The sequence below is a fragment of the Ursus maritimus genome, unplaced genomic scaffold (genome assembly GCF_017311325.1).
Source record: "Ursus maritimus isolate PB19 unplaced genomic scaffold, ASM1731132v1 scaffold_2, whole genome shotgun sequence".
NCBI lineage: Eukaryota > Metazoa > Chordata > Mammalia > Carnivora > Ursidae > Ursus > Ursus maritimus.
In genome coordinates this window covers 84,850,052-84,873,257 of record NW_024424452.1, presented here as the reverse complement: position 1 = coordinate 84,873,257, position 23,206 = coordinate 84,850,052, and the positions used below count along the sequence as shown (strand labels likewise).

At 41.4% G+C, this 23,206-nt stretch overlaps 1 protein-coding gene across 1 annotated transcript in view; it reads right to left on the bottom strand.

Annotated features, from left to right (window-relative positions):
- Positions 1-22,454, bottom strand: part of NIBAN1 (niban apoptosis regulator 1) — a 143,143-nt gene extending 120,689 nt beyond the window's left edge. The window contains exon 1 of the mRNA XM_040636283.1: positions 22,291-22,454. Within this exon, the coding sequence (XP_040492217.1) occupies positions 22,291-22,345 (55 nt within the window). The 5' untranslated portion in view covers positions 22,346-22,454. The remainder of the gene's footprint in view (positions 1-22,290) is intronic.
- Between the last annotated feature and the right edge of the window lie 752 nt (positions 22,455-23,206).

Genomic DNA, 23,206 nt, shown 5'->3' with positions numbered 1-23,206 from the left:
TTCCACTGAGGGTAAAATGCTATCAAACAGCCTCTCATGCTACAGAGAAATTATTCATGAAAGGAGGAGCCAATCAATTTGGCAACCTTCACTCTTGTCTTAGTTTAAGAAATTGTTACAGCCACCCCAGCCTTCAGCTACTACCACCCTGATCAGTCAGCAGCCATCAGCATCGAGGCCAGACCCTCCCCCCCAGCAAAAAGATTATGACTCACTGAAACCTCAGATGATAGCATTTTTCAGCAATAAAGTATTCTTAAATTAAGGTATGTACTTTGGGTTTTTTTTTTTTTTTGCCATAATGTTATTGCACACCTAATAAACTGCAGTACAGTGTAAGCATATCTTTTATATGTGCTAGGAAACCAGAAAACTTCATTTGCTTTGCTTTTTGGCGGTATTCACTGTATTGCAGTGGCCTAGCACCAAATCCACATTACCCTGAGGTCTGCCTTTAACGAAACTCGGGTGGAAGCAATGATATCATGATAGCACATGACAGAGCCTCCTTAACCATCCCGCACTCATCCAAAGCTATCACAATTTTTGTAACACACACTTGCCGATGCGCAGGGACCCAGGGCTCAAGTTCGATATACTGTCTAGCACCTCCGCTTTGCCTGCCATGTTTTGTGCATATCAAATACTCCAGACCTGGGCGCCTGGGTGGCTCAGTCATTAAGCGTCTGCCTTTGGCTCAGGTCATGATCCCAGGGACCTGGGATTGAGCCCCGCATCCAGCTCCCTGCTCAGTGGGGAGCCTGCTTCTCCCACTCCCTCTGCCCCTGCTTGTGTTCCCTCTCTTGCTGTCTCTCTGTCAAATAAATACATAAAATCTTTAAAAACAAAAAACAAAAACCAAATACTCCATACCTATCCCTGCCAGTTATACTGGATATTGTGGATAAGTAATTTAAGTTAAATATTATACAGACTGACTAAATATTAGTGCAAAGGGACGAGAACTGTTGACTATGTTAAAAGTTTTGAAAAATTTCGATAAAGAGTTTTACTAAGAATTATTAAATTAGGTGTAGACAATTCAACAGTAAACTGTTTGAAAACTTCAAAGCCACAAAAAACATAGATCTAGATGGATTCTGTGATTTTTTAAATAAGATCTTTCCCAACTTAGAAGAAATCAAAATTGGAAATTATAGATGATACAAACCTGATAAGGTAGAAGTCCGATCTCTGATTCCAATAGGGCTTGAATAGAAAATAGGAAGAAGAGCTCCCCAAGGACAAAGGTAAGAAAAGTGCTCCAAAAATAGTGACAGATAGATTGAGACCTATAATTTGTTAGGAGCAAAAAGAATACCAGAAAGAGGTAAGTCAGATGTTTGGCACCGTTGACATGATGTTGCTGAAATAACAAAGAGAAAGAAATACTCCACAATTATTTTTGTACTTGTCTTCTCTTCCAAGAAGAATGATCTGGGACTTAAAATGGAAGACCTAATATGGTAAGAGAAAATGAAATCCCAAGATCGGTAAGGAGGTTTAAAGTAAGCAGTGGGACACTGTAAAATAACTACAATCCAGGGGCGCCTGGGTGGCTCAGTTGTTAAGCGTCTGCCTTCGGCTCAGGGCGTGATCCCGGCGTTCTGGGATCGAGCCCCACATCTGGCTCTTCCGCTGTGAGCCTGCTTCTTCCTCTCCCACTCCCTCTGCTTGTGTTCCCTCTCTCGCTGGCTGTCTCTATGTCTGTCAAATAAATAAATAAAATCTTAAAAAAAAAAAAAAAGAGTGCTAAGCTGTTGCTGACCAATAGAGGTACTGGAAGAGCTGGATGAACACACGTTGATCTGACTCTCAAAAAAGGAAGAGGAGGAATGGATGCAGATTTTGCAATCTACAAGCCTTTGAGCTTCGTTGTTATATCAGGAGCTGATATTAATGGAATGGCTTGAAATTTCAAAATAAAAAAATCATAAATAGTGTCAAACTAAAAGCAACTATCAAATTTACTAGAGAAACAATAGAGGCATTTCTTTTGTTTTTTTTTTTTCATGTTTTATTTTTTTAAAGGTTTTATTCTTAAGTCATCTCTAAGTAGGTCCAAATGGGACTCAAACTCACAACCCCGAGATCAAGAGTCCCACATTCCACTGACTGAGCCAGCCAGGCACGCCTAGAGGCATTTCTTTTAAAAAGTGGATCAAAGTCAGAATGACTGCTATTGGGGATCGGAGAGGGGGACACATATTCTCCACTCTTCATATTTTCATAGAATGAAATCTGGCACAACAGGAAGGCATAATTGCCTAGAGGAGTTTAGAATTGAAGACAAAGAAATGCATTGTTTCTCCTGACTTGATTTCTGTTGAAGCAACTGACATGCAGGCAAGGCCTTTGAGATATTTGTAAAAGCGTGGCAGCTCTTGGAACTGAATGGGCTTAAGAAGTTTAAATAGACAAAATGCGTTTACGGTGGGACATGATGCTGTGAAGGTAAGGTACTATAGTAAAAAGACGTCTGGCTTTAGATACAGAAGGACAAATATTATATGATTCCACTTACAAGAGGGACCTAGAATAGGCAACTTCATAGACAGAAAGTAAAAAGGAGGTTATTATTTATTGGGTACAGAGTTTTTGTTGGGGATGATGAAGAGTTTGGGGTATAGATAGTGGTGATAGTTATACAACATTGTGAATGCATTTGATGGCATTGAATTGCATATTCATAAATGGCTAAAAAGATAAATATTACATTGTGTATATTTTACCATAATAAAAAACTAAAAGAGGCTTTGCCCAGAGAGACCTGGGTTTGAACCCTGATTTTTATAGATTGAGCTCCCTTCTTGTACACACAGGAGGCTGGGTGCTGACCAAGGGCCAGAGACCTGGGAGGGTTGACTGGGGCTGGGTAAGAAGTGGGGGCAGAAGGCCTGGTCCAGGAACTAAGTGTGAGCCAAGAGGCAGGCATAGAAACTAGGAAGAATTCTGTTCTGGCACAGTTCACTAACAAAATAACAGTCCAAATATGGATAGATTGGCTTTAGGAGATAATGAGTTTCCTGTTACCAGAGTTATTGAAAGCTGCTCACCAGCTTTTTTAAGAACATTCAAGCATACGATGACCTTTAATGACCTTTAAATTCCCTTCCAAAGGTAAGCAGATGATATTTATTCCTTTATCATAATCTCCTGAAACTGTGAGACATACACAGTAGTGCCCCCAAATAGTGGTGAAGTAGAAAAACAATGGGGATGGAAAAAGTACTCTCGGATTATTTGGTTATTCAACCGACTCCTGGATAAACACAGTCAGGATACTCAAGAATATGCAGCAAGAAGAAAAGATCTTTAGGAATAAAAATTGCCAAATACAATAATCATTATTAAAACTGCTTATGGATTTTTTTCAAGAGATTCTTAGGTATATATGGTATTTAGAATGGGCTAACTCAGACATATTCCTGCCTGAAAGAGGTCTAGATTCCATTAACTCCAGTCCAAAGCAAATATTTAGTCATTCATTCATTCAACAAACAAGTATTGAGGACAGATATCATGGAATACAAAGGTGGTAGGAGAAGATGTAAGATAAAATCTCTCCTCCTAAAAGCTCAGATTAGCTACTGTGTTCCAGGAGGTTCAGAAATGCAGTGTGGCTGATACACTGTGCATACAGTATGCCTCTCATTTTAAAGTTAAAATTGTCTTAAGTTGTTCACACTCTTTGACACCTAGGAAGTACTTCTAAGAAAATAATCAGAGCTGCTCCTAATTATTTATGCATTAGAATGCTCATTAAAATATTATTTGTAATAATGAAAATTTGAAAATGACCTGCATGTCCAATAAAAGAATGGCCAAGTGAATTATAGGATATAGGGAACCTAGTGGCCTCCAAAGCCAATAAAACTTATGCTTTAGCAGAATATTTAGTGATAAAGGAATTGTTTGTGATACGAGGTGGAGTGGCAGTATACAGATTTGTATACAAAATATGATCCAAGGCACTAGCACCCTGCACTTCCCTCTCAAGAGAAAGTAGTTACTAATCTTGTGATAATGCTTTCCTTCGGAGTAACCATCAAAACTGAACTAGGACGATGCTATAAGGGACAGGAATTGCTCATATTCCAGGGTGAAATCACAAGCTAGCATTTAAGTCTCCACTTCTAATCTGGAAACTGAGGATGATGATATTTCTAGAAAATTATGTAGAACTGGGTTGGGGGTCCCTCTCCGCTGCAGACCAGCCATAAATAAGGCTCTTGCACCACCAAGCAGAGAGCAATCATCACCATCGCTACTGCCCTCAGCATTGTGGAAGGGAGGCCAAGAAAGAAGCAATGAAGAGATAATTCAATGGACTGTTTATTTAAAACAACTCAATCAAGATAATGATTTTTTTAATCTGATTTATCTCCCAAATAGTTATATACTATTATCTATCTATACATATATATAACTATATATAACTATAACTATATATATAGTTTAAAAAATCAAGAGTTACTGGGGCGCCTGGATAGCGCAGTGGGGCGCCTGGGTAGCGCAGTCGTTAAAGCGTCTGCCTTCGGCTCAGGGCGTGATCCCGGCGTACCGGGATCGAGTCCCACATCGGGCTCCTCCGCTGGGAGCCTGCTTCTTCTCCTCCCACTCCCCCTGCTGTGTTCCCTCTCTCGCTGGCTGTCTCGATGTCACATAAATAAATAAAATCTTTAAAAAAAATAAAAAATAAAAAAAATAAAAAATAAGAAATCAAGAGTTACGAAGATAAAGGACCCCACCCACCACAACTCAAGTGACTGTATTAGCCTGATCCACTAGTGCAGAGGAGTCTCTGTTAACGCAGAATTCCTGGCTTTATGTTGCTCACCTATTCGCTTGATGCTGAACGAGGAATCTGAGCATGTTGGTGACAAGGTGCGCAATTATTTTTTGCAGGCCATCCAGGATTGTTTAGCCTAGTGAGATGAAATTTGCAAAAGCTAACTGAATAATGAGAAAGAGTTAATGTAATTTATTCCCCACGGTAATTTACTCCACATTCTTAAGCAGGCAGGCCCTGGACACACTGCCTTTTCACTCCATCATTCTCCTGCAATGTAATAGGGGCCATTAAACTAGGTAAGAAGATGAATTGCTGGAGATGATTATGCATGCCTTCAGCAGCCCATGAAATGTACCCAAGAACAATAAAGATATCTGATGACCTGTCAGGGAGATGCTTATGCAAATGAGAACATCATGATTCTACTTCTGCTTGTTCATCTAAAGGCTATCAAGATATATGGATGGAAAAACTTCCCTGGTGCGGTAGCATCACAAATAAGAAGCTGGCTTCCGATTAGGATAGGCTAGAAGTGAAAATTCATGGCCAAATGCCTCCCTCAACTATAAAAACGGACAATCATGGCCATAGGATCAGCATCCATGTTTATTTCCTCTGAAAACAATAACTTCAACAGATGACACTTCTTACTGCTCTCCTGAAATTATAGTATTTGGCACTAAAAATTATTTGTAACCCTCAGAAGTAAAATATGTTGTAAATATATGTCACCAGCGTCTTTCTGCTCTTAAATAATAAATGATACTTCTGACTTGAATTTAACAACCTTCAGGGTGCCCATGGAATGAAGATAAAAAGAGGTCGAGGCAACTGATGTAATAAAGCCCAAAGCAGACTCCCTTTGGGAGCAGGAACTCAGCTGGGTCATTCTGAAGCCCAGCCTCCTTCAGTGGCTGTACAGCGACATTGGAACAGCAGGGCTCTGGCTTCAGGGAGAACGCCATCCGATAAATGTTAGACATTTGGCCTAAGCACAGACTTCATCTCCCAGAGCCTCAGTCTTGCCATCTGCAAAATGAGCATGATTATAGTACCTCGCTCAGGAATTACTGTGTGGATTTCAATGAGGTAACGTATATAAAGTTCTTAAGTGCCTGGCAGGTAAGTAAAGGCCTCATTTAACAAATAGCAGTTATGATTGTGATTATTCATCCATCTGTCTATTTGATATCTGCACTTAGATCTCAAATTTAGCATGTCCCCCTCACACGTGGTCCCCGGTCTTCCCTGTCTCAATAGTGGCAATTCCATTCTTTCTGTGGCTCAGGTCAGAAATCTTGGAGTCATCCTTCAAGCCACTTTTGTCCTCCTAACCCACAGCAAGTCCTGTCAGCTCTACCTTCAAAATGTATTTGTAACCCAACCCCTTCTCACTACCTCCAGGTACCCCCTAGCCCACGCCATCCCTGACCTGGATTGTAGAATTCTACCTTCCTAACTGACCTCCTGCTCCCTCTCTTGTTCCTCTTGCAAGCCATTCTCCACACAGCAATCAGTCAGAGAAATCACATTACGTAACTCCTCTGCTCAAAACTCCCCATGATGTCTCTCCTCATTCCGAGTAAAAGCCCAGGTCCTTAGAGTGGCCTATAAATCCCTCCGTAACGTGACCCCACTTACCTCCCTGCCCTCCTTCTTCCCATAAGATCCATTGCTCACTCCTCTCTAACCACATTGGCTTTCTGCTGTTCCTACGACAAGACGAGCTCCTTTCCAAATGCAGAGGCTTTGAATTTGCTACTTCCTCTGTCTGGGATGTACTTCCCCTGGGGACTCCTGTGTCCCACTGGCATTTCATTCAAAAGTTAGACAGGGCTTCCCTGACCCCTGGTCCGAAGCCGAAACCCTCATCACTCTCTTTCCTCCTCCATGCCCTTCTGTTTCTTCATAATACTGATTATCACCTCCCATCTTCCTCTTTACTGTATTTCTCCCCACCACCACCGCCATGATGAAGTCCCTCGAGAGCACTCTAGTCTGTTTTGTTTGTCTCAGTTCATAGAACAGGGCACATCCTATTTGATGACTAGAAAGAGAGACAGGCGATGAACACCTCACTCTGAGAAGTAGATGTATTTCATGAAGTTTTAGAAGTCCATCCTTAGTAAGATTCTATGGAGAGACTGAATCAATTAAGTGACTTGTTCCACTAACAAGGAAACTGAGGCCTAAAACAAGCCCGAAGTTACATGGGAAGTGTTAGGTCCCAGTTAGGACCTGGGACTCAAATAAGATCTTCTGTACTGTTTCAAGTCCTTGTGCCTAACATCCATGCTCTCTATCGAGTTTGGAGCAGGCTGTAGGCTCGATTCAGTGTTCAAAAACTGTAAAGAAGTTCAGTTCTGTTTCCAGCTGCTTGACTAACAATCTTGTCGCAAGAGATTCTATCTGATGTACAGTTTTCTTAAAATATTTACTTTAGGGGCGCCTGGGTAGCGCAGCGGTTAAGCATCTGCCTTTGGCTCAGGGCGTGATCCCAGCGTTCTGGGTTCGAGCCCCACATCAGGCTCCTCCACTAAGAGCCTGCTTCTTCCTCTCCCACTCCCCCTGCTTGTGTTCCCTCTCACGCTGGCTGTCTCTCTCTGTCAAATAAATAAATAAAATCTTTAAAAAAAATATTTACTTTGACTTTAAAATGAATAAGGTACAGGGGCACTTGGGTGGCTCAGTCAGTTAAGTGCCTGCCTTCGGCTCAGGTCATGATCCCAGGGTCCTGGGATGGAGACTCTCGTCTCAGCAGGGGAGGCTGCTTCTCCCTCTCCCTCTCCCTCTGCCCCTGCTTGTGTGCTGTCTCTCTCATTCACTCTCTATCAAATAAATGAAATCCTTTAAAAATAAAATGAATAAGGCATACGATTGTAAACAATAAAACACCTAACAGTTGAGAAGCCATGTCCCTACCACAGTATTAAGTACTTTACAAGAACTAGCACAATGAACTCTTACAACCTGGGGTAGTAGCATTATCTCCATTTTATAGTGGAAGACACCAAATTTCAGATAACCGGCAAAAGGTTACAGAGTTAGCAAGTGATGGGGTCAGTATCTGAACCTGAGTAGTCTGCCTGCAGAGCCAATTCTCTACTGAGTCAAGAAAACTGCACAGTTAGCATTTCATGATGAATGTTTTCGAAAGACTTATCTGCTCTCTAAGTTCATTTTATTTTGTCTGCTCTTCTGAAAACGGACAGATGCATATTACATATAAATATCATTTTGAAAGTTTTTATTACAAATTTTAATCAGTCTTCTACTCATTTGCAAAATACATCCTATGTATATATTTCTTCTTTTAATGAACAATGCAGAGTTAAAAAAAAAAATCTCCGGGGAACTGCTGAGTTTGGGTATCAACTCATCTCAAGGCATCATATATTTTCGTAAAAACCATATGGAGACAAGTGAGGGTTCATGCTCCCTCTCCGACATCCATTGATGTCAACAGCTATGATGATCCTTTTTTTTTTTTTTAAAGATTTTATTTATTTATTTGACCAAGATAGAGACAGCCAGAGAGAGAGGGAACACAAGCAGAGGGAGTGGGAGAGGAAGAAGCAGGCTCATAGCAGAGGAGCCTGATGTGGGGCTCGATCCTATAACGCTGGGATCACACCCTGAGCCGAAGGCAGACGCTTAACCGCTGTGCCACCCAGGCGCCCCTACAGCTATGATGATCCAATACAAGCAAAGCACGTAGTTACAGTATTGCCTCGAGAGCTTCTCACGGAAGTGCCAAATAACAATATTGAAGAGTAGAAATGTCAAAACACGACACCTGTAGGCAAGAGGGTCATTAAAGTTACCATGGGTCAGGATGCAGTCCTTATGGCCCTTCTTGGAACTTAGAATTCTAGAGACCATTGAAAATGTAGGGAAATGCAAGTTCAGAAAATAATGGGACATCCTGGAGCATAAGTAACATAAAATCTTTTTCAGAGAGTGCTGAGTAAGGTAACGATATTATTTCATCTTCAGCAAATTATATGATTCAAGAAGCACTTGTATTATTTAAAATTCCTAAGAGGAAAAAAATGACATATTGCCAATACATTATTTAAGGCAAGGGTTTCTTTAAAAATCTAAACTCTTATCTTAAATATTGTTATTATTTTTTAAAGATTTTATTTATTCATTTGACAGAGAAAGAGTGCCTGAGCACAAGCAGGGGGAGTGGCAGGCAGAGGGAGAAACAGAGTCCCAGCCGAGTAGGGAGCCCAATGCAGGGCTCGATTCCAGGGTCCTGGAATCCTGACCTGAGCCAAAGGCAGGCGCTTAACCAACTGAGCCACCCACGTGTTCCATAATATCATGAAAATACACAATGGCTCAAATGTGATCCTATAAAAATTGGTGCATTACAGAGGGAAAGTGAGCTGGAGGGAGAAAACCCTGCGGGGAGAAATAGTCTGCAACAAAAATTTCAGTAAACATTTCAGATATCTCTTAAAGTTGGCTATAGAGTCCAGAGCAGCAGCCAAGAAGAAAATATGGAAGAAAAAATGAAGCCCATTATTTATCTCTCTTAATTGCTATCCATTCTGCCATCTCCTGGCTGGAAGAAGGGAGTGGTCATGTTAAGTGTACTAGGGTTCCACATGTTTCCATCCTTTAAGACAAAATACAGGGGAGATAAGAATTAACATTTCTTTATGAGCTTAAACATTCAACAGAGAGAAATGCGGAGACCAGGGATGAGGAGAATGACCACAGGGCTTCTTTCTTCTGGGATCATGAGGGAGTCAGGTATTGGCCAGTCTCTGTCCACCTGTGCCTGCAATGTTTCAGTAGCCCAGGGCAGCTATAAATAAGTGTTAAACCTAAGGGTGAATAATACATCAGATTGAAAAAGACTTGCCATTTTTAGGATTTTTACGTTTAACTCTGAATTAAAGTATATTCTGGTTTAGGCTGAAAACTTAAAGCTTAGAGGTGTTTGGTTTGGTTTTATTTGGCTGAAACACTGTAGATTTTGAAGAGGGCTCTGTACCAGGACTATGGAGATCTGAGTTCCCGTCCTATTTCTAGCCATTGCGGATAGAAGCGACTCACTCCGTTTCTCGGATTACAACAGAGAAGTTGGATTAGATAACCATCCAAAGGTCCCTTGCAGCTCTGTGAATCTTTATGAATTTTTATTCAAGAGCAGGAGTCTAAAAGAAACATCATGTGAGCCACAGATGTGAGCCCAATGTAAGTTTAACTTTTCTAGTAGCACATGAAAAATTTTTAAGAGATTAAATTGATTTTAATTGATTTTATGTATATTTAACATATTTTATTTATATATTTATTTAACCCAGTAAGATTTCAATATTATTACTTCACTATGTAATTGCTATTAAATAATATTAATGAGATATTTTACATTCTTCTTTTGTATTAAGTCTTCAAAAGCCAATTTTACTGGTATGTTAGGTTTGCATCATACCTCAGTTGGGACTAGCCACATTTCAAGTGCTCAGTAGTCAAGTTTAGAGGGTTTGAATTTTTCTTACCTAAAAATAAAGATAGAGCTTGCCTTTAAATACATTTAAAGCACGAAAGTTATTCATTAGAATGGAAGGATCAACATATTGAGCGGATGTCAGGGAAGAGGTATTCAAAAAAGGGATATGATTTCTGATAGAAATAGCCAAATGAAGAGATTATAGAAGGAGGCTGGGTCATGTAGAAGTTCAAAAATTGGTCAGAGATGATGTATGCCACCTCGAGTGGTTGCTCAAATGTTTACAGCTAATCCCCCACTGTCCCTCTTCTCTTATCTGCAGACATAAGCAGGGTGTCCATTTAAGGTCTTTGTAGCCCCAGGAAAAATGGAACCACTAAACCAGGGGTTCCTAATCTGAGGACTAGGGACCCTTATGGGATCTGCCAATGGAATTCAGGGGGGTCTAAAAGTTGAATGGGGGAAAATAACATCTTTATTTTTATTAACTTCCAACTCAAATTCAGCATTTCTTTCATTTATGAATGGAGGCAACAGACCGGTAGACTTTACCAGTACTTGTGCTTTTTTTCCCCCTGCTTTACCTCTGTTATTGATTTTTTCTTTTTTAAAAAAATCTTTAATTCCAGTGCGTTAACATACTGTGGGATATTAGTTTCAGGTGTAAGATATAGTAATTCAACACTTCCATACATCACACTGTGCTCATCACCAAAGCCCTCCATAATCCCCATCGCCTATTTAACCCATCCCCCACCCCTTTCCCCTCTGGTAACTTGTGACTTTATCATGACTAGAGATCACAGATGTTTTCACAGCACATTTCGTTGGCTGCACATCTCAGGATAGCACTTCATCAAAGTGACAGCAGTTTTATTAGACCCACCATGAAACCCTGTCATTGAATACACTAATAAAGAAACACATATGTTATTATTATAGCACAGATTTTTAATATACTTTGATATCTGCGTTTCAAGAAAATTGGTTTCTTTTGTAATCCTGTATTTTTTTTTCACTTAAAAAATGTTATTCTGAGACAGGATCCATAGATTTCACCAGACTGCTAAAGGGGTCTGTAGCACAATGCACTACAGGGAAAGAGCATGGGTCCCTGAACGACCCGCCTCCCTTCTCTATCCCACACGGAATCACACTGGATTGTGTAATGACTGAAAAACAAATCGTTATCACATCAAGCTGCTGAGATTCGGGGAGTATTAGTTTCAGCAGTTAAGCCCATTCTGACTAATGTATAACTGAAATCTGGGTTCAGGCCCTGACAGTTGGGTATGACTTCAACCAGATTCCAAATACTGAGGAGAGGGCACCGGCTGTGACACGTTGATAAAATGAGTCTCAAAAAAAAAAAAAAAAAAAAAAAAAAAGACCCACCCACCACGGCTAATTTCAAGCTACCAGTATGACGTCACTGAACTCTAAGGAAGGGATGCCCAGATTCAGCTCCTGCCAGTCAGGGTCAGCTGGCTCCTGCACACCACAGGGACTGCTCTCCCATCACAGTTCCTAGAAAGGTGTCTTGTTATTGTCCTCCCCTGGTTTGCAGGGAGGGGTGTGCGTGGAATTTTGAGAATAGTTTTCTAAAGGCTTCTATTGAAACCACTGTGTCTGACTCTTTCATAATGAATAAAGAATACCTTAGATACAGTAATTTGTAAATTCAACAAGCTGTTGAAAAGAATCTAATTAGTACTAATTACAATACTAGAGTGTCCCAACAAATTATAATGCCATTGCTTCTGCCGAGGCATTTTGTGTTTAAACACTTTAAACATTAATTAGTCCTCAGAACAAATGTGTGTGATAGGTACTATTTGGCAGCGTATGAAAGCCAATTATTTACTCTGGGAAGGCCTGGTACCCTAACTGATAGTAAAGGCAAATTGATTAGCATAATAGCAAGAGTGGGAAATCCAAGAAATGTATCACCTTCGTTGCTGACCCCCTTTTATCTCACTGGGCATTACTGTTGTCCCCATTTTACACATGAGAAACTGAAGGCAGCTAGTGGACAGATCCACAATCTACAGAGAATCCAGTTCCAAATTCGGAGAGTCCTCAGGACAGTCTCATGCCTGTTTTTAAGATGTGAAAGCTTCATTTATGAGTCTTTTGAGCCTTGTTTCCCAAATATTCATATTTTCTTCTATAATGAAGAAGTTGCATGTGGTACCATTTTATTTAAAGTTAATTATAAGTGACCTACTCTTCCCGCTTTCATCTATTTGTAACTTCCATATTATGTTTTGCTAACATTTTCTTTACTTTTTATTTATTTGAGGGGGGAGGGGCAGAGAAGCAGACTCCCCGCTGAGCAGTACATTTCAATTAATGTTACTGATTAAATCCCTCTTTCCAATGAAACCATTTTAAATATTTATACTCCAGATATTACACATTTGCTATTATTGCTAATAAAATTTATCTTTATTCCAACTCCAAGCTTGTGTCTGTTTTGCTCAGGCAATTCTTCAGACATATCTATCTAACTCATTCAAGCATGGCTTACATAGGAAATCATTTTTTAAACAAACGGTCAACCCAAACTGGGGAAAGAGCCCCTCGAATTCTTCTGAGCTAATTATAGAAATTGTCACTTGCCTTGTGCGAGCCCCAGAGTAATGGCACATGTCCACTACGAACAGTGTCCTTTTTGAAAGAACATTCACAGTTTCCCTTCATTTCTGAGTTGATCCTATTCATCTGTCCTGGACCTGGCCCAGCCCCATGTCAGGAGCTCCTCATGCAGATTTGCTCTGCTCCTTTCCCAGGTTGATTGGGATTGTTGGTAGCAGATAGTACAGCTACATTTTCCAACAGATGTTCCAACAGACTTGAAAAACATAGTAGTCCTATCACTCCTTCCTAAAGACTGGAGACACGAATCATTTTTCATATCTTCTATTTCCCTGCTCATCACGTTCATGTTTTCTTCTACCTTAGCATATGGAACATATTTGTAAAAACTGTCTTAACATCCTTATCTGCTAATTTCATCATCTCTGTAATTCCTACGTCTATGTCTATTGATAGATTTTTTTCCTGAGAGTTACAGATATTTTCCTACTTTCGTTTGCCTGGTAATTTTTAATTGGATGCTGGATAGTGTGAACTTTTACATTGTTGAATGTATTTTTTTTTTCAATAAAAACAACTATGATAAATTCTTTATTAGAATTATAGACCAACCTTTATAGAAAACATGAGAACTCACACTGCATAAAACAGTCACTGAGGAATATCTGGGTGTCTCAGTCAGTTAAGCGACTGCCTTTGGCTTAGGTCATGATCCTGAGGTCCTGGGAACAAGCCCAGCATGGGCTCCCTTTTCAGTGGGGAATCTGCTTCTCCCTCTCCCTCTGTCCCTCACCCCACTTGTGCTCTCTCTCTCAAATAAATAAATAAAATATTTTTTTAAAGGCAAAAAACAGAGTCATTGAGATGAATAAAGGAGTCCTTAGCCATCACCCTTTCCTTAGCCAACTTTAAAGTTCCCACACTGAGATGATACCAATCCAGAGGTCAGCATAGAAAAATACTTCAACTGGAGTTCTCATCAGAAAACTCCAACTGGAAAAAACCGTCTATCTCTGTTCTTTTTTTTAAGTTTTTATTTTATTTTTTTTAAATTCTTCCGAGGTTTGCTTTTACATTTATTATTAGAGCAGGTCCAAAGCAGTATTACAGGGCTAATTTCTGCTCACTACTACTGAAGACTCTATACAATGCCCTACATATTATAAGATCTTCCTATTTTGGATGATGGAAACATAGACTATTCCCGGCTCTGGAAGAGCTCCAGGAATCGTTTGGCTCTATAAATCCAGAGAAACATGATCTTCTATTCTAGAAAATGGTCTTGTATTATTTCCTTGGTGATTTTCTCCATTTCCTTTGTCATCTACCTTGTGGGACTTCTGTGAGTCCCATATTAAAGTTTTTGGATTGGCCCATTAACTTTAATGTTGTTTCTTCTATTTTCCATCATTTGATCTTTTTGTTCTATTTTCTGCAAGATTCCTTCAACTTTATTTTCCAAAGCAACAATTGGATTTTTAAAAATTTTGATCATCAGATTTTAATTTCCAAGAGCTATTTCTTATCTACTAGTGTCATTTCTTCACCATATCCTAAAATACTTCTCTTATTTTCTAAATTAATTCATCACCTGGGATGTTGGTTAAGCATCTGCCTTCGGCTCAGGTAACGATCCCAGGGTCCCGGGATCTAACCCTGCATTGGGCTCTCGGCTCAGTGGGGAGCCTGCTTCTCCCTCTGCCTCTGTCTGCCCCTCTCCCTGCTTGCACTCTCTCTCTGTGTCAAATAAATAAATAAAATCTTTTTTAAAAAGTTTAAAAATTAATTAATTAATTAATCAATCAATCACCTTTGGGGGATGACTGGAAAGCAATAAATTATCTTTAAAATGGTAAATTAAAGGATAAAGTTGTTATCTTGCCTTTCCTATATGAACTGTAATAGGAGGTAACAAAACTATAGATTAAAAAAGTACCACTCTAAAATTATTCCTGCTAATCGATGAAAACAAAATGACAGAATTAGGATATCATCACTTTCTCAACCCCCAGTGAATTCATGGGTCCCAGCAACGAGCATCAGTGGCTGCTAACATCAAAAAAGAGACAACCAGATGTTATGTGCCTCCAAATGAGGATCACAGCCTAGGGTCTTGACAAAAGTATTAATCCTGAGTCTGATCAAGTTTCACTATCACTCTGTCAATGTGTACAAAATATAGAAAAAAATGTGTCAAACTGCACCATGAGCAAATTCAAATAGCCCAGATCCTTCCACAGATAATTTGCAAGTACAAGAGACATAAGAGAAACCTATTAGATTAAAACAACCTTAAAAAAGATATTTTTTTAAGTGGCCGGGACTATAGTGTTTAAAAATGTCTTTTGGGTTATAAAACCATAAGGAAATATAAGGAAGACATTATTCTAAATTCCAAATTCGTGGCATAGTAGTCTGTTATGGTGGTAACCCCTACCTCATGAAGCACAACTCATGATAGTCATGACTTTGGGTAGACCCCTCCCCTTGAATCTGGGCTGGACCCAAGACTTGCTTTAACCAATAAAATGGAGCACAGTAATCCCATGGGGTTCCAGGCCTAAACCTTAAGAGCCTTCTAGAAGCTGTGGCCCTCGTGCAAACCCTGACCTACCATTTATAAAGCCCAGTATCCTATAGGACAGACCATGTAGAAAGGCCACCTGGAGAGATAGACAGCCTTCCAATTTGAGTCTGGCCACCAGCCAATCCACCAGCTGAGTGTAGCCACAGGAATGACCACCTGTGAAATAGAAGATGTAGAACCACCCAGCTGAACCCAGGGCAGATAGCAAAATTGTGAGCAAATACGTTGTTTTAAGAGCCAGTATCTTTTGGTGGTAATTTGTTAGGCAGCGATAGATAACTGAAAATAGTTATTGTGGGAGAAATAAAGTAGTTTAGGATTGGGATGGAGTACATGGAGGTTTCTGGAATGGCTAGTGAAGTTCTTTTCATTTCTTGACCTGGGTGATGGCCACAAGGATATTTGCCTTATAGTGATTCACTAAGCTATACATTTGTTTTGTGTGGTTTTCTGAACCTGTGTTTTATGTTAAAACAAAAATAGTTTTAAAAGAAGAAAGAAAATCCACATGGTTTGGCATAGAGACAGTTACTCTTCCTCCAAAATTCCTTCAGGCTTTTAAAAAATCACTTAGGGGCAGCAGCTCTTTCTGCCCATGGGTCCTGTCCCTGTGTTTTAATAAAACCACCATTTTGCGCACACACACACACACACACACACACACACAAATCACTTAGGAGCTCCTAGTTAAAACTACTATAATATATTCTAATCCTATAGACATCAATATCCAAACAACATCAAGCATGGAAATATAAATTTCTTTGGATCCCAGAGCTTGCAATTTGCAAAACTGAATTAATTGCTTTCGTTTCTCTAAATCTTTTCTCCTCAAAGTGAGAAAAAATATGTGTATAACAAACAAGAAAATAAGAAGAGAAGCAGCAGAAGCACTTTTATAAGCTGGCCTACATTTTCTTACTGGCAGCAACTTACTAGTCTCTTTTTTAAATGAATTTTCCAGTTTCAAAGGAGAAAATCTGTATTGCATTTGTGTGTGTGTGTGTGTGTGTGTGTGTGTGTGTGTTTTGGTTTGGAACTGTTAGAATTTAAGCCCTCATGTCCTGTGTTTTTCTAAAGTGCTTTAAACAGACTGTAGCATCTGAATTGCATTTTATTATTCCTTTGTCTTTACTTCTGACTTCATTTCCCATTTCCCAGTGCAAATTGCTGTATGCACCTTTTCTCTTGGAACAATGTTCCCTAGCTTTACTGACCAAATAAATTAAAATTTCTGATGAGGAGATTAAAATTCACTGCCATAATTCACACTGAATATTTTGTAAAAGTTTCACAGTACATTTATTTTAATTGGATTAGAAACTATGACAAATTGAGTTCCTGCTGTTGCTCTTTCTACCCGGGAACCCAGTTCAGACCTTCCCAAAGATGACAATGGAGTAACACTACAATCAGCAAAAATAAATAATAAAAAGAATCACTATTGTCATTTTAGTAATTACTATTAGTAAAGCACCATTGATGATGTGGTCCTCTCACAGCCAATGCCCATAGGAAAAAGAGATGTTTCATTGAGACCAGATCTTGACTCAGTGTCTGACTCTATAAGGTTCATCAAGGCAGGAACCGGGAACCAGGAAGGAAGGTCACTGTTTCTTCCACCAGTATAAGGGAAAATGTTAATTTGTCTCAGTCTATGTGTGTTTAGTTTTGAGGATTCTAAGAAACTCTCAAGTCACACTAAATTCCCAAAGTCTTGGCTTCCATTCACAAAGACTGAAGGTAGTAGAAAGTTCTTGTCACTACAGATTACCAATCTGCAATAGTTTTCCGTCAGAAACTCCTGCTAGCTTCATCAGTGGTTCGTCATGCTTAAAGGCATTATTTTTAATCAAAATATAATGTGATCAATAGGGGCACCTGGGTGGCTCAGTTGGGTAAGTGTCTGCCTTCGGCTCAGGTCATGATCCTGTGGTCCTGGGATTGAGCCCCGTGTCGAGCTCTCTGCTCAGCGGGAGTCTGCTTCTCCCTCTCTCTCTCTCTCCCACTTGTGCTCTCTCACTTGCTCACTCACTCACTCTCTCTCAAATGAACAACTAAAACCTTTTTTAAAAAATAATGTGACCAATATACATTTGCGTGTTATTTCTACTGGGTCCTCTCCTTTCTCCCATCCCTGCTATTCCCACCTGGGGAGCTGCAATTCCTCACTTCCCAGGAGAATCCATTCATTTTTGCAAATTAAGAACTAAGATACTAGTGGCAGAATCTTTACCCACCTCCTACTCTCTTTTGATTAATTTTTCTTAAAGGGGACGCGATAAGGCAGCTCTTAGTATGCTGGTTATGACACTTTGGGGCACAAGTACAGAGGATGACTGAATTAGAATAAGATTTGTCTGTGTATAATAGTAACACAGATGACACTGGCTTAAATAAGATAGAACTTTATTTCTCCCTCATTAAGGTCCAGAAGTAAGTAGCTCAGAGCTGGTATGGAAGTTCTACTACATGAAGTCTTCAGGAACTGAGGCTCCTTCTGTCCACTTACTTCATTCTGCATGAACTCCTTCTTAAAAGGACACCTCAAGGGTTCCTGGGTGGCTCAGTCAATGAAGCATCCAACTCTTGGTTTTAGCTCAGGTCATGATCTCAGGGTCGTGAGACTGAGTCTAGCATCAGGCTCCACACAGGGTGTCAAGCCTGCTTGAGATTCTCTATCTCTGTCCCTCCCCTCTCTGTTCTGCCAGCCCCCCCCCCGACACACACACACACACACACACTAGCATGCACTCTCTCTCTCTCTTAAAAAAAAAATCTTAAAAAAAAATCAGGGAAGAATGCTATTGGGGGGTAACCTGCATTCTCTACCACCCCAACTCAAAGAGGAGTTAGCATACTAGCATATTACACAAGAAATACTCAGGAGTAGGACAAGCAGGCGATCAGCGAGGTGTACTAGGGCTCCAGCTTCTCTTCTCTGAGACTACATTGGCCTGGCAGTGCTCCAATGTTGGCTATGTCTTTGAGCTAGCTCCCTTCCTACTCAGTAGTTCCAGGTTTCACATTCAGATGCGACAAAGTCCAAAAGAAGAAGAAGAAGAATATGTCTCTACCCTTTGTTTCCTTTTTGAAAGGGAAGAGAACTTTCTTAGAAGCAGCTAGCAAACGTTCCTTCAAGCCTCCCTGGCCAGACTGCACCACAACCCCATGCTGGCAAGAAGAACATACCACCATAGGCACGGACCAATCAGCACCCACCCCACGAAAACCATAAGTGGGGTGAGTTCCTCTGAGACATGGGGCTTTACATAGAGGCAGTTCAGTACCCAAACAAAATTGGGGTTCAGTTTGAAAGAGGAATGGGGAAAGAATGTTGGGTTGACATCCAACGGTGCCTACCACACTCCATATCCTAATTCCCCATTATGATATACTGCCATTTCTAGCCAGATAAATTGGACTCTCAGATTACATTGTCATAATTATCCTTATAAATCAGCCCAGTTCCTATGGCCATCTCCTACCAACAAACAGTGAGTGAAGAACAAATGCATGGAATAGTCCACATCTAGATTAAGTGGACAGTTCTCCCTACCTTCTGTTCACCTTGTCTGGGAGACGTCACTCCAGACACTGGTATTAGCATCAATTTCATATACAGTCACCTTAGTTAACCCTTTCAGTATAAATATGAGAAAATCTCTCTAAGAGAAATACATGTTTTTAAGGTGAAACTCATCTCCAACATAAATTTATAGGCATCAGATCACCAATGAGTGTTTCCCTGGAAGCCACTGGGCCCTCCCAGGAAAAATATGACTGACTGCAAGAGTAAGTCTAGGAAAAGAACAGTCCACCAGCCCCCACCCGGACCTGTGCTGATGCCACAGTTCTCAGCTACAGCACTGATTTCCCAGTACTCTTCTGACCTTCCGCAGGACTGATGTGGGGGGAGTTTTCAGGTTCGTTTTTCTTTTGATTCACTAACAATCCAATGGCAATTTTAAGAAGGAAAGACAATTTTTGCTCAAACAGGAAGACATTGTGTGCTCTGAAGCTATAGTTCACTTTTTTGCATATCAAAGTTTAAAAAGTAAAAGAAAACACGGCATAGAGAGAGAAAAGTGCCCTAAATTCGTCACTGATGCCTGGATTATGAGCTTTCGGTGCTAAAAGCATCACTGAAGGCTAAAACTGATGACACCGTCCATATGATTACAAGGAGTTCCTAGTATTATTTCTTAATTGAAACACTTTTATCAAGTGAAGTTACTGAAAGTTTCCAGAAGCAACACTAAATATTTATTCTGTGGTAAGAAACATGAGTATGGTAGTAATTTTCAAAACATCTTTAGAAATGAAGTAACTCCTTAATACTTCTGATATCTCTTTACCTGGAAACTTACTAAATCCTAAGAAATAATGTATTTTCAAAACATACATATGATGAACATCACTATCAACACAAAGTTTCTATGCACACAAACTGAACGGCAGCTGTTAAAGGATTTGTCTAGAAGTCAATGCCGATTCAAACTCATCAGCATACCAGAAGTAGAGCTGCTTATAACACAAGATTACGGTAACGAAACTCACTCCAAACATACTGACTAGTTATTCTCCATATGTTAGCAAAGTTCATCAAGTGAAGGAAAGTTATTGAATCAGCTCTAGGAGCTTTCAAATCTATATTTCACTGGCAGCTACTTTACGAGAAACAGGTCATAAAACTGTATTTAAATTTTACTGTCATATTTCAATTGTTCCGCATACAACTAGATCAAAACTTGAGAATACGCATGAGCTAAATAATGGGCAAAGCAGAGAAGATAGGGTTGTTGTTGTTGTTTTTTTTTCCAGGGATCTGGGGCTTCAAAACCATCGGGAAATCACAGCCCCATGACCTTCATGTGCTCATGCACTAACAATTCACAACGCCATGCATTTTTCCAATGCTCTTTTCTCTTTTGGCAAGACGAGTATTCTCAAATGAGGCAACGTCTCATTTTCTCTGGAGGTATTCTAACTTTTAACTCTTCTCTTCCCTCTGCCTGTACATACCTTGAAAGTGCCCTCCCAAAGAATTCCAAGATAAAATTGAACTGGACTTGTGGATGTAGTGACTGTTACACAATCTGCTATAGTTTTATTCATTTGGAACGTATTCATTCCAAGACCTTCTGCACTAGCCATCTCATACTTTCATATGTGTGATAATTTAACTTCACAATAACATAAAAGGTAACACATTTTCTTTTCACGTGACTACAATGTTTGCACCAGTAGCAACAACTGCCAGGACCATGAAGTCTTCAAGAACATTAATCCCTTACAGGGCTGGACTTCAATGATTACGGTAGATGGCCATGATTCAACTTTAGGTGTTTTTAAGCTTTGCAGTAAAATGAAGTCTCATAAAAGAAATAGCATAAACATGTTTTGCAAATAACTAAATGCAACCCCTTCTGTGTTCTCCTACAGTTCTGTCAGTCCCTTACATGCTGGTGAAAACAAGCACAGAGCCAAATTTGTAATACTCGAGACAGCCTTCGTGTAGCTGTTTTACTAATATAAATAAGTCATCCATCTTTCTCCCATTTTAAATAAACGACAGCAAAGGAATACTTGACCATGTTTTATCCCCTGACAGAATGGGTTGTTGATGATCTGAGGCCTCCAGAAGTAGCAGAGCAGGAGGAAGAATCTGGAAACTCAATTACATTGCTCTCAAGTGCTCTGATTTGATATCCTTTTAAAATGGTTGTAAATGTTGTGGTGACTGAAAACAAACATGGAATAAGGACACTAAATAAACGCTTTCCTTTTAGGAAAAGTTCAGGGGCCAGAAAGAGAAGAACGTAATCAGGAAGAACTTAACCGTTTCTTTACAGAATTAGGGTAAAACTTACAGTTCAATACCTAGTTTAGAAGGTATTTCTAAAGCCCGAAAATTACTAAATTCACAAGATAACCAAATGTTAGGTAGTGGTTGCGGGCAAGGTCACTGGGGAGGAAGAGACAGGCGCCAAATACACCCAGGAGATAGAGTCATGATTTTCTGCAGTTTCAATTCGGTTTGGGTTTTTTTTTTCCTGCCTCACACTCTCTAGTGAGTCACTATATCTCTGGAAGTCTCCCCAAATGAGGTTCTCTCCATCTATAACTTTAGCAAGTGTTACAAAATATGCCAATGTTCCTCTTTTGCCTCCCTCCCCCACCACCTCCGGAGAGGGAAAGGAACCCTACAACCTGGGAGCGTAATGACACGGTCCTTTCTGCCTCTGATGAAATCATCCCACAAGTGATCTGAAAGTTCAAGGGAGGCTGTGGCCGATACCTTGTTTTACAAAACCAGGCCAACGTTACCAGGAGGGAAATTCTGCTTTATAGGCCGGGAATCCCCCGGGAAGTCTTCATAAACGAGGGATAGCCCCGCGGCTCTCTTTGGGGCAAGTTCAGTAAGAGCTCAGAACTTAGGGGGGAGCGAGGTGTTTCTGGGCCCGGGCCTGAACAGACCCCAAGGCGGGCTGAGCCGAGAAAGCAAGGTCGCGTCCCCCACCCCGCGGCCCGCACCTGCCTCCCGCAACCGTGCCGCCGCGCTTCCCAGAGCACCCCCCGCCCGCGGGCCCCCGGCCGAAGCGCCGCCTCGCCCGAGCGCGGGCGTGCAGCCCCGGCGGCGCAGGGAGAAAGCTGGCCCCGCCGGTCGCCGTGGGCCCCCGAGGACCCCGCGCCCGCAGGTGGCGCGCCGCAGGTGGAGGGCGGGCGCGGGACACCGGGCGCGGGGCGGGCTCCCCCACGCGCCCTCTGGGGCCAGGGTCCGCGCAGCAGTGCAGGCCCCCGGGCGGGTGCGCGGCTCCCGGGAAGCCCCCGCGCGCGTACCTCGGATGTAGGTGCACTTGCCCTCGTCCAGCAGGGTGGAGGCCGAGCCGCCCATGGCGGCGGTGCGGGCGCTGCCCCCCGGGCGGCGCTGACAGCTCCCGTCGGCGCCCGCCGCTCGCTCCTGGAGGTGGTTGCGACGGCGCACCCGGCTCTGCACTTAAAGCACAAACTTCCTCCGAGAGGCGCCGCCTTCTGGGGCGCCTCCTCCAGGTCCGCGCCCTCTGAGGATCTGTGGGCTGGCCTGGGGGGTGTCTTCCCGCCCTCGCTTCACTGGGGAGCTCCGGGGGGATGTCCAGTCTGGAAAGACTTCCCGCTCATTCCTTCTCCTTGCTGGCTTCTGTTTTTTCTTCTCACCGGTTACGGGCAGCCGAGAAACACCTGTGGACGATTTCCCCAGAGACTGTAAACCTCGGTGAGCTGGAACCTTCTCCGCTGATGAGCCACGAGGAGGAATTCAAGACCCCGTTGCTTTGCACGCCCTCCAGGTACAAGAAACAGCAGTTCCCAAGCATCCCCTAAGAACTTGTTAGAAGTGCAAAATTGCAGCTCCCCCATGCCTCTGTACCCCTCTACACATGTACGTGCGCGTCCGCGCACACACACTGCACCCCAATCAGAAACACGAGGAGTGGGGCCCAGCAAACTGTATTTTCACAGGCATACCAGGTCATTCTGGTGCCTCCTAAAGTTTGAGAACCGACAGTAAACTGTTACCTTCCTGCAGTCATGAAGTAGGACCAAGGAGGGGGTGGGAAATAAAGGGGAAAAAAGAGAGAAATAGAAAAACAGGGAAAACCTAAGCCTGGGTCCTACAATATGTTCCCAGTCCCAAAACTTCTGAAGACCCCCATCAAAGTCTGTTCTTACACCTTGAAGTCCAGTTCTTCCCCTTGACAAACTGGAAATAGTTCATTAG